The sequence below is a fragment of the Athene cunicularia genome (genome assembly GCF_003259725.1).
Source record: "Athene cunicularia isolate RWA chromosome 11 unlocalized genomic scaffold, athCun1 chr11_part1, whole genome shotgun sequence".
Taxonomy (NCBI): Eukaryota; Metazoa; Chordata; class Aves; order Strigiformes; family Strigidae; genus Athene; species Athene cunicularia.
Genome location: NW_020799113.1, coordinates 9,287,062 through 9,302,062, shown reverse-complemented (window position 1 = coordinate 9,302,062; position 15,001 = coordinate 9,287,062). Strand labels below are relative to the sequence as shown.

At 36.7% G+C, this 15,001-nt stretch overlaps 1 protein-coding gene across 1 annotated transcript in view; it reads right to left on the bottom strand.

Moving 5' to 3' along the window:
- The window catches only part of LOC113484532 (neural-cadherin-like), a 64,218-nt gene that overhangs the window by 15,603 nt on the left and 33,614 nt on the right, over positions 1 to 15,001 (bottom strand). Inside the window, 15 exon segments of the mRNA XM_026856950.1 lie at positions 1,199 to 1,478; positions 1,480 to 1,610; positions 1,613 to 2,027; positions 2,029 to 2,370; positions 2,373 to 2,767; positions 2,770 to 2,791; positions 3,311 to 3,594; positions 5,072 to 5,215; positions 5,915 to 6,101; positions 6,959 to 7,018; positions 8,610 to 8,782; positions 9,700 to 9,870; positions 10,659 to 10,827; positions 11,831 to 11,990; positions 12,420 to 12,450. Of these exon segments, the coding sequence (XP_026712751.1) occupies positions 1,199 to 1,478; positions 1,480 to 1,610; positions 1,613 to 2,027; positions 2,029 to 2,370; positions 2,373 to 2,767; positions 2,770 to 2,791; positions 3,311 to 3,594; positions 5,072 to 5,215; positions 5,915 to 6,101; positions 6,959 to 7,018; positions 8,610 to 8,782; positions 9,700 to 9,870; positions 10,659 to 10,827; positions 11,831 to 11,990; positions 12,420 to 12,450 (2,964 nt within the window).

Sequence of the window (15,001 nt, the reverse complement as noted above, 5' to 3'; positions counted from 1 at the left end):
GGAAGGAGACCTTTGAATTCCACAGTCAAGATCCAGCAACATATGAACTTTTTAAGGTTCCAGTCAGGAGCCAGTCAACCCTAGAAAATTAATTCTCTCATTTCTACAGCAGGATCTTGTCACACCTTTTTCTAATTTAGGCATACTGAATTCAGCAAAAATAACTCCTTGCAAAAATACCTTCTATGTATTAATCTTTTCTAATATTTATCAGAAATTCTACCATTGAAATGATAATTACAATAAACTGCATAATAAACTATGCTTAATAAGGGCCACCGGGACTAGTTTAAGGTTAAGTTTTACATTGTTTCAGGAAAAACACAGCAATAGAAATTCAAGAGAAATTTAAGAAAATATTAATAAACTGTTCATTCTCTGCTAAACCACTCTGATGAGAAAACATAAAGAGGACACATTTGCTCTGCTCTCTCCCACTACAATGTTAAACCTCGTGGTACTGTGGCTGCTATCACAGAGTAGCTCTCCTGCTAGTATGTGTTGAACTAGGTACTGTGTACCACTCAAGAATGCATCCAGAACAGCATCCTTTTTTTTTTTTTTTTTTTTTTTCCCAGTTCAAAGACTACATCTTCTGGGAAGCAGTCACTTACTGAACCCCAAAGATTATGTTTTTCCTAAAAAAAGCACTGACTCAGCTTTCTCTTGGATCTTTTCTTGCCAGCAGAAAATCTCTCCCCACAAGATATCTAATCTTGCTCAGCTGTACAGTGACTGTCACAGCGGAGGTGGCACTGGTCTACAATTTCTGGGTAGGGCTTATCTATGAACCTCTGTTTCTCTAAGTTGCTCCACTTCTGCCATTCTCATCTCCAGTTATCTCTCAGCATCAGATACTTTCTGAATCACATGTGCACATACAAAAACCTCTTCCTCCATGTAGGTGAAAACTAGTGAATGGAAAACAGATTTTACAGGTTTATAAAAATACTGCTTTTTCTGCAAGTGCAATATATACTCCTTTGCAGCTAACAGTTCTTTGGTAAATGATCTTTTACACACTAGGGTCTGAGCTTTGCAAATATACTTTACTCATTCCACTTGGTAGTTTACAGAATTAGAGAGTTTTGAAATATGTTAACCATTTAAAAAATAAATTAAGAACAGCAAGAGAAAAAACTATGTGTAAAACTGTGCTATATTTATCAATCTGATATAATGTCCAGATAGCACTTACGTTTATAACTGCACACATAGAGTTCTTTATGGCCAGATTCGTGGCAGTTGTAATTTTCATCACCAATTGTTATAGTTAGGGTGTTTGTAGAGCTCATAGATGGAATCCCACTATTTGTTATAACTACTAGCTGATGAAACACCTTCTGCTTTTCTCTGTCAAAGGACCTCAAAGCAGTTACAGTTGCTCTATTACTTTTGTTGTCAGTAAGAGAAAAGTCCAAAGAATTCTGATAATCTGGTGGCAATGAAAATGTAAAGGGCGGCCCATTTCCTTCACTTGTCTGGATCAAATGCATAAAGCAGTTTTGATGTATGGTTCATATACACTATTTCAGGCCTCAACATATTTTCCCAAACTACAGGCATGTACGGTGCATCAAACCCTGGTCCATTGTCATTAATATCAAGAAGTTAATCAAAACCATAACATTTCCAGTGCAGGCAGGTGTCCCTTGATCAGAAGCTTCTACAATTAAACTGTATTTTTGAACGACTTCACGATCCAGTGTGTTTGCCACAATCACACGACCATGTTGGTCAACTGCAAACTGTCCCATAGGATCTGAATCTGACTTTATAGAATATATAATGTTCCCATTCAAACCAGAATCCTTGTCTGTGGCTCTCACTGTGGTTACTGTAGTACCTACAGGCATGTTTTCAAAGAAAGGGCTTGTCTGAATAAACTGAGAAAGGAAAACTGGGCTGTGGTCATTAGAGTCTTCAACGTCAATCAGGCACACTGCAATACTAGAAAAATCAAGATCTTCCACTGTAATAGTGAGATTAAACTGCCTTTCACGTGCATTCTCAAAATCCAAATTTTTTTTTTTTTTTCTGTCGAATAGTAGCACATTGCCATTCCTTGCCATTCTCAATATAAAACTTCTGCTCTGGGTCTCTCCCGATGATACTGAATATTAAGTCAGCATTTTCCCCAACATCTGCATCTGTAGCACACACTCGTAGAACTTCTGAGTCAATGGCATTCTTTTCAGGAACTGTTGCCTGCCACATCTCTTTTGTGAATTTAGGTACATGATCATTGACGTCTGCAATCCAGATAGTGGATGTGCCATTTCCTGTTAGCCCTCCCCCATCTCTTGCTTCAACAGTCAGAAAATACTTGTCAGTCCTTTCTCTGTCTAGCATTCCCCCTGCTATGTGGACTACGTGCCAGTATTGGGATTGATATCAAACATGTCAGTACCAAACTCATTTTTTACATTCTCTGTTATCGTGTAAATGAGGACAGTGTTAAGATCTACATTTGGATCACCACTATCAACTGCACCCATTTCCATGACTAATGTGTCTGCAGGAGAATTTTCAAAGATGCTCCCATTGCAATCATCAGGCATGCACGTGAACATGGGTGCATTGTCATTTATATCCCACACGTTAATTATAACATCAGCAAATCCGTTAAGTCCTTCTCCACCTTCATCAGTAGCCAATATAACAAATCTCCACAGTGCTCTCTCTTCCCGATCCAGCATCTTGTGTGAGTAAATGCTGCCTGTTTTCTCATCTATCATGAAAACATCAGCTGCACCATGCCCATGCAATTATCAGGGTCATTGGCCATAACCTACAAAAGTTTTGAAAACAAACACACAGAAATTATAAAATATGCAATGACTGCATTATATTCTATATGCTGCTAGTCTAAAGGAGTCCAAGCAAAAGCATATGACATGCTATTAATATCTGCATGCCAGATGAATGGCAAATAAAAGGTGGCTGAGGGTCAATTCTGAGTAGATAAATACACTTTGCAACACAATAACAATGTAGATATTCTAATACTAAGATTTTTTTTTTTTCATATTGTAGAGGTAATTTAACTATCCTATTCTGATAGCTACTTTAAAACGTTAATGATTTGCTTTGCAATCACAAATGATCCATCCTGTTTATCCTACTTAATATCTTTGTAATTATTTTTCCATAAAAATCCATTTCTCTTCATCCACTGACAAAAATACCTCAGTAAAACTAAATTTCATTAATATGTATAAAATTTATTATTATTAACATACCTGTATCAGAGTAATTAATCTGTGCTCTTTCATTGACATACTACAATCTCTGAAACGGGGTACGCTACCTGAAGTACAAAGACTGGTAACCCATCCATTTCCTCAATTATACTTCCATAGTATTAATTGACAGAGAAAACGGGAGTCTGATCATTTTTATTCATGACACTGATGATGATAACTGCATAATCTTCCCATTTCCCCTCAGAGGCCAACAAGTCAATCTCATACATTTTTGTTTCTTCATAATCCAGTGGTTGAGCAATAAAAATGGCTCCTACTTCTGGTTCTACATCAAGTACTCCTCCTGTGTTTCCAGCTGTTATCTGATACCATAATTTAGCATTTGTTCCTGTCAATTACCAACAATGACAGAAAACATATATTTCTTGTATCAGATTAAAACATTGGATGTTAAGATGAAGTACAAGTCACGCAATAACTGATTTTGGTACCACAGTTTTGCGATCTTTTAAAACAAGCAGCTATGTCAGATCACTTAGCAGCATTTTCAATTCTGGTATGTCCAATTACAATCTGTGTCGAATTATAAAATGTCTCTTTGCAATGAAGTACTAATTGTGCTTTTACTATGATCCCTTGTATTCACTGAAGGATCACTATGACTGGTCAAGACTATGGGACAAATTAATCTTTGCTAACACCCAGCATGTAAGAATGAGTTATCATAAAATACTTCATACCATAGAACCATTTTGCACTCACATTCATTTATGCATAGACTTTACCAACAAACAGGATAATGATGTATCAAGCCAGAGGAGACAGTACTAACAGAACTTCTGAAAATTTCAGATGCAGTACCAATTTGCTGATGGTTTTAGTAAATTGGTAAAGACTAGTAAATTTAGTAAAGACTTTCAGCCTTTCTACAAGCTCTACGTTCTTCTCTTCTTCCCTTCTTTCATAGCTACAAGTTTAATCATTTGCTTTATTAAGAGGACAGAAATGAAGTGCTGTATATCCATCACATCAGGTCCCCTGATCCAACAGTACAGAGTAGATTTACAGGCAGCCTAAGTAGTAAACTGTAATTTCCCTGAGTTGGTAAATCCTTCAGAACAACTTAGCCACATTTGCCTCAGTGTCCTCGAGTGAGTGAGGAATCAAGTGCAGCCAGGATCTACTTGCACTTCACAGACATGCTGACAGAACAGTCCTTTGGGAGTTGTGCAACAAAAAAAAACCAAAAAAAACCCAAAAGTATGGTTTCACCATACAGTAAAGTCAAATTAGTAGTGGACCATAGCCAGAAGATGGAAGTCTGTACTGTTCCCTCTCTTTTATGAGCACCGGTTAAGTACTTATTTTTACATGACTGATGGCTGAATTACAAATTGATAGCAATATAGCTAAGCCTCATCATATGCATTTAGGAAGCCCAGTTTCACATATATGAACATGTACCAAAAAAAATGAAGAACAATACAACTATACTGTCCACAGAGAAAGCAAATGAATCTCACTGAAATCAAGTCTGATTCATTCTAGTTAACCAGGACATTTTTATTGGCACTCATTTGTAAGAAAATGATATGATCTATAATAAATTTGTATTTGCTGGCACAGAAACTATTCCCCATCATCCCACATTAATGCATTGCCTCCTGAAATAAGTTATTTGACTTATGCCTCGCCGCTCCCTTATGAACTAATGTTCACGCCTGATCAGTTCACACTTAAGACAAGTTTTTAAATCTAGAGACAAAAAGATATCTTCCTTTCTAACACCACTAAATATGTCTTGGTGTACTGAAATTGACTCATTAATATTTTAGACACAACTATGGGGAATTTCAATACTTCACCTTCATCTTCGTCATTAGTACTGACTGTAATGATAGTCGAGTCCACAGCCTGGTCTTCATCCACATTTACTTCATAGACACTCTGAGTGAAGACAGGCTTGTTATCATTCACATCACTGATAAAAATGTGCACATAGGCCGTGTCTAGAGAGACAAGAAACAAGAGATTAAAATACTCAGCTGTGCCACTTCTGTCAGCTACAATTCCTTAAAATGTCTATCTGCACACTAAATGAAGACAAATATGCAGACAATACAGAAACAAACCCTTAGGGTTGTGGAGAATATATATACCAACATTACCCAAAAGCATTTGGATATCAAATGAATGTCGTATCCAATTTGTTTAAACAGATAATATGTGAATAACTGACGCCTAATACAGCAACTGTACAGTTTTTAGTCATAACTTTTTGTCCTGAAGGCACAAAAGCCAAATTTTAAGTCTTTATTTAAGCCCAGCTGTCAACAAAGAAGGAGAATTTCTATCTTGAACTTCACTACTTCATAATTACTTCTGGATGAACACAGTATCAGATGCAGTGCTCTGAAAAACACCTGCACTACCCAAAGATCTGCATGCTACAGGTAATGGATGTATCTTCACTAGCTAGGAAATACTCTCTAAACTCTATGAAGCCCTAGTTTTCATTTCAGAACACAAAACTTGTCTGGTCATCATATAAAATATCTCTGACAGGACTGTTGCACAAACAGTAAGGAAAAACAAAACAAAACAAAACAAAAAACAATACAGTAAACATTCGTTCTTGCATTTCCAAGCTTCTGTTTCAGAGACAAATCCATGTAAAATCATGCTTGCAACAGACATCTGTCTCTTACCAGAGTTTGGTTTCCCATGTTTTCCAAGTCGAGCTGATTCAGAGCCATCTACTGACTTGACTTCTAGAAGATAGGACCCCTTCTTCTCTCTATCAAACACTGAGGCCGTATAAATTGAGCCTGTCTGTGAGTGCAAGTGAAAATATGTGTAGTCTCTGCCACTGTCATGTAAGAGGGAGTAAATTATCTAAAGGATGTAAAAGAAGTTGTTAATCCGTGCTTTACTTCTGTTGAACAGTTCACAACTAAATAAGTACTTAAAAGACTGGTAGAGCAGTCTTGTGTTTAAGAACTTGACCATGGCCAAGAAAGATGAGTAAAACTGCCAGTTTGAGCAATCTACTTTAAAGTCCTTCACTTTACTCCCTTGCATGTTGACTGCTGATCTGTAAATGGAAATAAATTTGTGTTGTCTAATCAATTCCTGAGTTCACTAGTTCACATTTGCACAGTGCTTGTGCAACAGCACTCAAACTCAGCTAAAAATCCCAGGTACTAATGTAATAGCCACATGTGAGCTGAATTTGAACTTGCTATCATGGACCATCTTATAGTCTCTATTATGTATGTTTCCATGCACTTCAGCTTGCACTGTTGTTCTAAGGATATGCCTACTTTCAATTTTTAAAAATCAGTAATGAATACATCCAACTTTTGGTGTTGACAAATTTTCTAAGGATTCAGTTTTCCACACCGCCAATGATTCACAACACACAGAAGCTTTTAACACACTTTTTCTTCCATTAATTTATCCAATTGTATTTTAGGTCTATGTACACCTTTCCAAAGCAGACAGTTCTATAGCAAGTTTTTCACCTGAACTACAGGCTGTGTAAATATTTCTTCTTTGTTTTCTATCTCACACCTAGTTTTAGTTGCATTTTTCACATGCAAGACAGAGAAACATGTAATTAACTATTTCTTCTCATGTTTTGCTATTATCCCTTTTATAGGTTGAAGACTTCTAGTCCATTTAGCCATTGTTCATACAGAAGTTATTCCCATAACTTTTATCACAGAAGATGTAGGTCCCTGCTTGCTTACCTCACCATTCTGACCAAGGTCAAGGTCGGTGGCAGAGACCTGAATGAAAATGTGCCAAGACTTATTCATAACGAGCAAGCACACTAAACAACTCTCAGTACTCTTAAGCCAAATAATCACCTCAGGTAACACAGCAGCATTCAAAAAACTGGATCACCTATAGCGTTGTCCAAATGGGAAGGAAATTAAATAGTGGTTGCATGCATATAAATAAATAAATAAACAAATAAATAAATAAATAAATAAATACCAGCAAAAATGCTGGTTACTATTAGCATTTCTAAAAGAAAACTGATAGCAAGTTATTGGGCCCTACAATACACAAAACTGTTAAAAAAAGGTCACTATATTTAAGCACATAAGCACTGTTCAGTTACTTTACAGCCTTAGAGCTATAGACAGGCAAACAAGTCTGTCCCAACCTGACCAAAATTGATGTATCTCGTGTAGTATTCCCCAGAATAACAACTTCATAGCTGTCTCTTTCCCACTGCAGAGGCTGGTTTGTTTACACTGGTAGTAGTTACAACAAGTTCAACTTTACTGCTCCTATTACCTCCATCTGTAGCAATAATCTCTCGAATTATAGATGACCTATGAATAATAAAAAGGGTTTCATTATAGAGGCTTTTGATCAGGGCTCCAATGAGCTTTGTTGGTTTTTTTTGTTTGTTTGTTTTGTTTTTTTTTTTCCACAAACAAATTAATATATAAAATTAAAGGCACACTTTAGAAAACTTTAGAAGGAAGATAGCCACAACTGCAGAATACTGAGCTCAGAATGAAGTAGGTACAAGGTTGCTATTTTCTTAAGATTGTTGGAAAATGTGGCTATTTGTCTCAATAAACCTGAGCAGATTTCACATAAAACTAAAACAAAACAAACCCCCCCCCCCCACACTTTGTGCTCTGAGTTCTTAAGCTTACCTATCAACAGTTCTTGTTATTAGGGCTGTAGGGTTCTTAGATTTGATAAAGAAAATATATTAAAAGGATACATCTTCACCAAAGTATTGTGCGTCAGTTACTTAGAAGTTAAACTTCAATACTAAAAGTATCTATTATGTATTTAAAGATTGACATCTACAACAATATTTTCACTTCAACACACATTATTTTACAGTTCTGAAAATATCAGACTCCTTATTCAAAAATGGCTGAAACTGGTAAATTTTAGATAACTACATGCAACAGTATTGTTCATTATGCCTTCACCTTCCTGAGGGATAGCTATGCTTAGTCCACTATGACTAACATGTATCAAGTTGAGAATCTCTATCAGAAGCAAAATTTCACACTCTTTCTCATGCAGGCTGGCCTGTTAACACAGTGAAGTTCTTGTTGCCCTGCTTATGGTCTTAGCTCTCCAGTCCTTGGTATTAGAATGCCAGAGGTCATGAACTGGAAAGAACAAGTTCTCAGAGGCAGTGCTGTCAGCTGCTAGTTTCCAGCTAAAACAGGACTTCCTTACATGCAATTTACAGACAATGAACTCATCAGCTAAAAGCCTCAGACTCATGCTTAATTTAAACATGACATATTGATCCTTTACTGTGAAGGGATAACATACATGTAAGGACAAGCTCATGACCTCAGTCCCTCCTAAAATATATTGAGATAGCCAGCTTACAAAGGAAAGCAAACACCATACCTCAGATATGGGTTGGTTCACAAACACCCAGCCCATAGTAGAATTAATTTGTAAATAATTTGGTTCTTCACTTGCTATTGAATATGTAATGGCAGCATATGAGCTGTAGTCATCATCATGGGCTGCAACACGAAGAAAGCTGGTCCTAACGCTTGTGTCCTCTCTCAGGAAATCTAATGTAAGGAAAGGATATTTCAAACTGATCATTAATTCAATAAAATACCATGAACATCTTACTAAGACATGAAGAAATACTGAAATAATAATGTATGGAGGCTGTTACTTTATCTTCCTTGGAATGATGGCCGTAAAAATCAAACTGAATATTCTAGAGCTGCTATAACTCCAGAGCTATGGATCACATTTGAACTTCATATTATCACACTCATAACCTGGAATTCTTATTTCTTATGAGACACTACTTTTTTTTTTTTTGCTTGTATTTTCAGTAGGTGACTAATTGTTCTGTATGAAATATACATAAATGGTATTTTAATTTATTGCATAAACCCAGAAAAAAGACCACATTGTGAGAAGCTACTTTCTAGGATTTGTGTAAAAACTGAGAATTATCAGTCTTCATTTTTTTATTAATATTACATATGCCTGTAGGTGTTTATTCATAAACAGGATGGGGTTAACCAAGAAGTAAAGGTAAAACAACAATGAAGAATGATTAAATTCAAATGGGAGAAATATGTAATCAAAAGTTATGACAGAAATCTATTAATCAGAAAACAAAGGATACAGTTAGTGCTCAGTGCTGCCCACTCACATGCTTATTCCAACTTTCACATCTCTGTGTATACCACAGACACTTGGTATACTCAGGTAAGGAAAGATACTGACATGGCTATTCTTTCAAGGAATTTTCTCATAACAACAGGAAGGCCTACGAGCCAAGACTGTACTTGTTACACTGCACACTACACAGAATAACAATTCTGCAATTAATGAAGGTAAGTGCATCTCTGGCTGCACTTGGTTGGTCACAAGATCTACTGCCAGGGAAGACAAAATACAAAAGTCTTAGACATCAGATAAGCTCACACTCAGGGCACCGAAACTCTATCCAGTGACTCTCAATTACATTCATAGTGGGTGTTTTCAAATCTGGGATCATTGTCATTTTGGTCCAGGATGATAATATTTATCTGACATATTCCAGTGAGTGGTTCCGCTGCCTTATCTGTTGCTGTGACAGTGATAGGATATTCCCTCTGTTTTTCTCGATCAAATACCTGAACAGTTGTCAGAACTCCTGAAAACAAATTAAATACCAGAGAGTTAAAACTATGCATTTGACAAAATTCTACATTCAGATCTTTATTTGTCTGTCAATACATTGAGATACAATGCAATAGGTTAAATACACCTATAATGTTAACTTCAGGTTCAAGGATCCAATCACAAGATTTAACAAGTTTCAACAGCTTAAATTCTACTGCTCAGAAAGACACAAGCTTCATATACACTTAAATCTACATACAATTGGACTTAAATTTAGAAGTGATCTAAACTAACTTCACTGAGCACAGTGATCCAAACTAACTTTAAGAGATTGAGTTTCTAAACAAATATTTATTCTGAAGAGCAGTTAAGTATAAGGTAAATGCATGTTTCCTGTTTTTTATCTTCCAAAAGTTCAGCCTGAACTTAGTTTTGGCTTTCCAAGACTTAGTCTCTTTGCTCTTTCTAAGAGTACAGGCATTTGGATAAATCATTTATATGCCATTAGTAACGCTGAAAGATAATGTGCATTTAAAATATGGTGGGGTTCTTACATCTAGTTACAAAAACACGTAAGTTATTCACACAGCAGAATTTCTATATTTCAGGAAAACATCAGTTCTAGTTCACTACTGAACATGTATGAAACTAAAAGGAGAGCATTTGTTCATGAAGGTAATACAGTTTATATTTTGTCTGCTATCAAAAAACTCAATGAAAAAGCACAAAGTCTGATTTTATTTAAGTTTTGGGGTTTTTTTTCATCAATGTAACAAAGTGGTTTCTATCTGCCAGTAGCAGTTCTGATATTCTCTTTACCTGTGTCAGGATGAATACTAAATGCGGGTAGGACATCACCTCTGTGCATCAATCCGTATTTCACTATACCATTGCCTCCCTCATCAGCATCAGTGACTTCAACCTGCAGTACAACTGTCCCTGAAGGCTGGTTTTCCAATACAGAAGCATGTTCCTGATAATACTGACACTAAGAGAGGAGTGGGGAAAAAAAGAAAAATCAAGGATTTACTATGCCATTTGATTTAAGGATATACTAGAGGGGGAAGAAAGAAAAAAAAAATTAGATATACTTCCCATTCACATGCATTGATGTTAATGTTTTATCTGTATCATGATTAATATACAAGCTTCACTTTCTATTTTCCAGTTATACAAACAACACAGAAGACGAGGCCACTGAGCATCTCCAACTAGTGACAATATTTGGAGAAAAAGTTACAGTTGCATATACCTCCAAATGCAAATATTTTTCTACATTAGCAAAAGACATAAAAGAGGGCATACACTTGCCCAAACCACAGAATCACTTTGGTCAAAAAGCAATTTCTACCCAAAGTAACTTTGCCAAGGACAAATGACTGACACTTTCAAAGACTGACATGAATAGTCACTGACTTTTCAAAATATGCAACATTGCCCATCAGCATCAAATTCGAAATTTTTCAACAGCGGATTTTTAATATGAATTAACATTCTGAAAACATATTCAAGCATTTAATTATTTTTTTTTTTTTTACAATACTTTATAAATTAAGCTAAAAAACTTTCATTCTTCTCTTTCATCAGTTCCAGACATACAATCATGAGAAGAAGCGTTTGTAATTTAGAAAGGTATTCTGGAACAAATTCACTGCACAGATAGCTACACCTATCAATTCCTCCTCACACATGTCACACAGAACCTCCAAAAGTTATTCCCTCAACCTTATATTCTAAAATGCCAGCAATGAGATGTGGTTCAGGGAAGAGACAGTGCTCACAGGGGCTGTTCTGCCACAAGAGGAGAACAAACCATGAAGTCTTAGGAGAGAGATGGAAGAGATGAGGAAGACAGTAGCATCAGGACACAAAGAGAGCCAAAAGTGGACCACTCCTTGAAGAGCTCATCTGCTGTATCACTTGCAGTGATAACACAGTCTTAAATATTCACCACACAGTATAATACAAATGACCAAGCCTCATATATTTACCTTCTGAAAGACAGGTTTGTTATTGTTGACATCATCAATTTTCACAACAACCTGGGCAGTACTTGTAAGAGAATAGGGCCCTCCCAAGGAGTTATCATCAGTAGCTGTGACATTACGTACATATTTTGTCCCCTGCAGCCTAGGAAACGGTCTTGAACGATGCAGTGGACAGAAGAAGCAAGCAGTCAATTCAATGTGAATGATAGAGCAAGCTTCAACTTTATTAAAAGAAATCACATCTTATATAATCACTCTACAATACTACTCACAAATCTATTGGATACATCTAAAAGGTTACATTATAATATCCCAATCCCTTGTGGTATTTCAGGTATGTCTCAACACCCTCCTTCTTCTGACTTGCTTTCTTTCCCAAGGTTGTTTTCCATTATAATCAAGGCCACTCTGTACCTCAGTTTCTCTCTTTGTTAATATAACAGTTCTTTGTTAGCATAACTGAGCCCTGAATCTCCTTCTTTGTTAACATAAGTGTACCCTGGGTTTTTTCCTTTGTTTACCTCAGATGTCTGTAATCAGCTCCTGAACAGACCCATGACCTTGCTCTGCAAGCCATTCTCCAACAGAACGAAGTCTAACTAGCCCTGTAAAAACAAGAGGATGTGGGGGGTTATGTTTTTACTACATTAACCAATCACTGTTATTCGTCTTACTAGTAAGCACACCAACAAACCATTCTGGCTTACTTGCTCATCAATAAACCACAAAGCTGCTGGAGTTTAATTTAACTATGGTATTTTTACTGCAGCCCAATATAAAAACAAAATTCAAGACAGCATGACAGGTTTGTTTGTCTGCAGGTATGTCTACAGGGCTAAATGAGACAACGGGTACAATTCAGTTGCCCTGCACATACTAGCTTTAGCCTACCTGCTGCATAAAAAACCCCCCAAACAAAACAATAACCCAGAGAAATGTTATGGCAGGCTTCTGTTTAACCTGCACCAGCCCCACCAGCGTGCCTGGCTATGTTCTGTATCATTATCACCACGAAGCATGTGTCACCATGTCTACTGCTGTAGCTACCAATGCTAGCTCCGCTGAAGCTAGTTCCAAGTTTACCTTCCTGTGGCACAATCATAGCAGCATCCTCAGAAACCTCTATTTTACTGCTCTCCCAAGTCACCCAAATGATACACCCTGCTGGATGGGACATAAAGGCACCGTCAGAGGAAGAAGTATGACAGATTTGCTACAAAAGCAAAAGAGACTCCAGCTGAGACCATGCAGTAAGAAGCTGTCATTCTTTTGCTGCATCATCCATCAACCACGTCTGTTATTCATCAGGCATAATAGTGATTGTCATTACAACAGAGTATTGTCACAGCATCAGTGTCACTCAATTTTCCTGCAAATGTATTGTTTTAGCTGCAGCACTTATTTTTGACACATCCTCACTTACCCTGACATTTCTGTGACAAGGGGATACAGACTATTCCCCTGACATCATTTCTGAAAAGAAACTGCTGCAAGCCACTGTATAAACCTTTACTGGTTTATCAAGCAACAAAAGCCCAAAAGTATTGTGAAAAAAATGCTAATGTTTCTAAAATTTTCAGAGACCATAAATATTCATTGGTAAAAAAGTATGTAAGAACCATACATGGTTATCTATGTTAAAACTATAGAGCTAATCCTAAGAGATATTATCAACCAGATGTTAAGATTCTTTGAGCACTTACAATAAATATTTTCAGAAGCATCAGATATACTACCCCTGTGGCAATCAGACACTTTTAAAACTATCATTCCTCTTTAGGTACCAAAGTATCTTTAGAAATTTAACTCTTGGAAGCTACAATTTTATTTTTAAGCCAGAAAGGATAAAAGGAACTCTCAATAAATTCAGGATCATGTTTCAACATTGCAAGTTACCTGCTGACCATATTTTTGGCAACATTTCAGAATCTAACATTAATACTGCAAAAACATGATTTCCCCTGAAATTAAAATTTTGTACTCAGTGATCTCTATGAAATAAAGAGAAGGAATAACAGCACAGCTTACCCCTTTCTATAGATTCAAATGCTTGTGCTTTGAGAAATTTAAGAGCAGATTTTGATTACAATTCAAAACAGGTTAAATATAAAGTAGTTTAACTGAAGTTAATTAAGTCATTTTAATCTTTCAATGGGATTTCAATTTGATTGCCTGTTCCTGTCTCGAAACATCCTCTTTTGTTTTTTCAAGCAATAAACATCAAAAAAACCCTGTTAATTTAAAGGGATATGCCAGCCTACTCAGATGATATGTGTTTATGCTTTTTTTTTTAAACAAGGAAACTGACGTTGTGGTATTTTATCCTTTGGGGTTTTAAAAATATGTGACTACTGAAAATAATTTTTAAAGATGTAAAAAACAGTATTTCAGAACAAATTACTTGAACTGCAAAGTATTCTCCACATATTTTTCATTCTCGTGTACGCAGTATTCTGGGCTAAATCATCATTGGTCATGTGAATGATTTTGTCTTTAAATGCAAATATACTTACTTAGTTCATACTTTTGCCTTAACTAAAATAAAACACTGGTAGTTTCATTCTGCCTACAGATGCATCATTTTGTGTCACTACAAAACAAGTAAACTCAGTTCAGGAGTGTTTGTTCACATATGCATAATCAGGACATAGACGTAAGCATGGGGAAAAAAAGCATCATCTAAAAACCCAAATTCCCACTTTAAACCAGTGTGAGAGCCGAGCAACCAGGCCTGTGAAAAACTAAGACAAACAGCCTGGGAAAGCAAAAGTTGAGGCTGATTGAAGATTTGCCTCAAACACTCCCAAGACAAAACCATGAGTCACAGGGTGCTTTCTGTGGAGGCAGAAGCTGATAAGGTTGCCCGATGTATCTGGGAGAGAGAGCCCTGTGGAGATGGGACGGCTCTGCCCTGGGGCACCTGGGCAGATTTCAAGGGCCATGTGTCCAGTGAACGAACTTTGCTTCATTATCCACGAAATGCATATTAAAGTTGACACCCCTCAATATGCTAACAAGGGCTGTCATGATCATGCTAGTGACATCATCCCATGAAACACCTTACCCCTCCCTGTACATGGGATACGTAGGTCTGTGGGTCGACCTAGAGGACGGACCCAAGGAAAGTGGGTATAAATCAAAGGGGAGAAGAAAGGGCTCTCTCTCTCTCTCCTT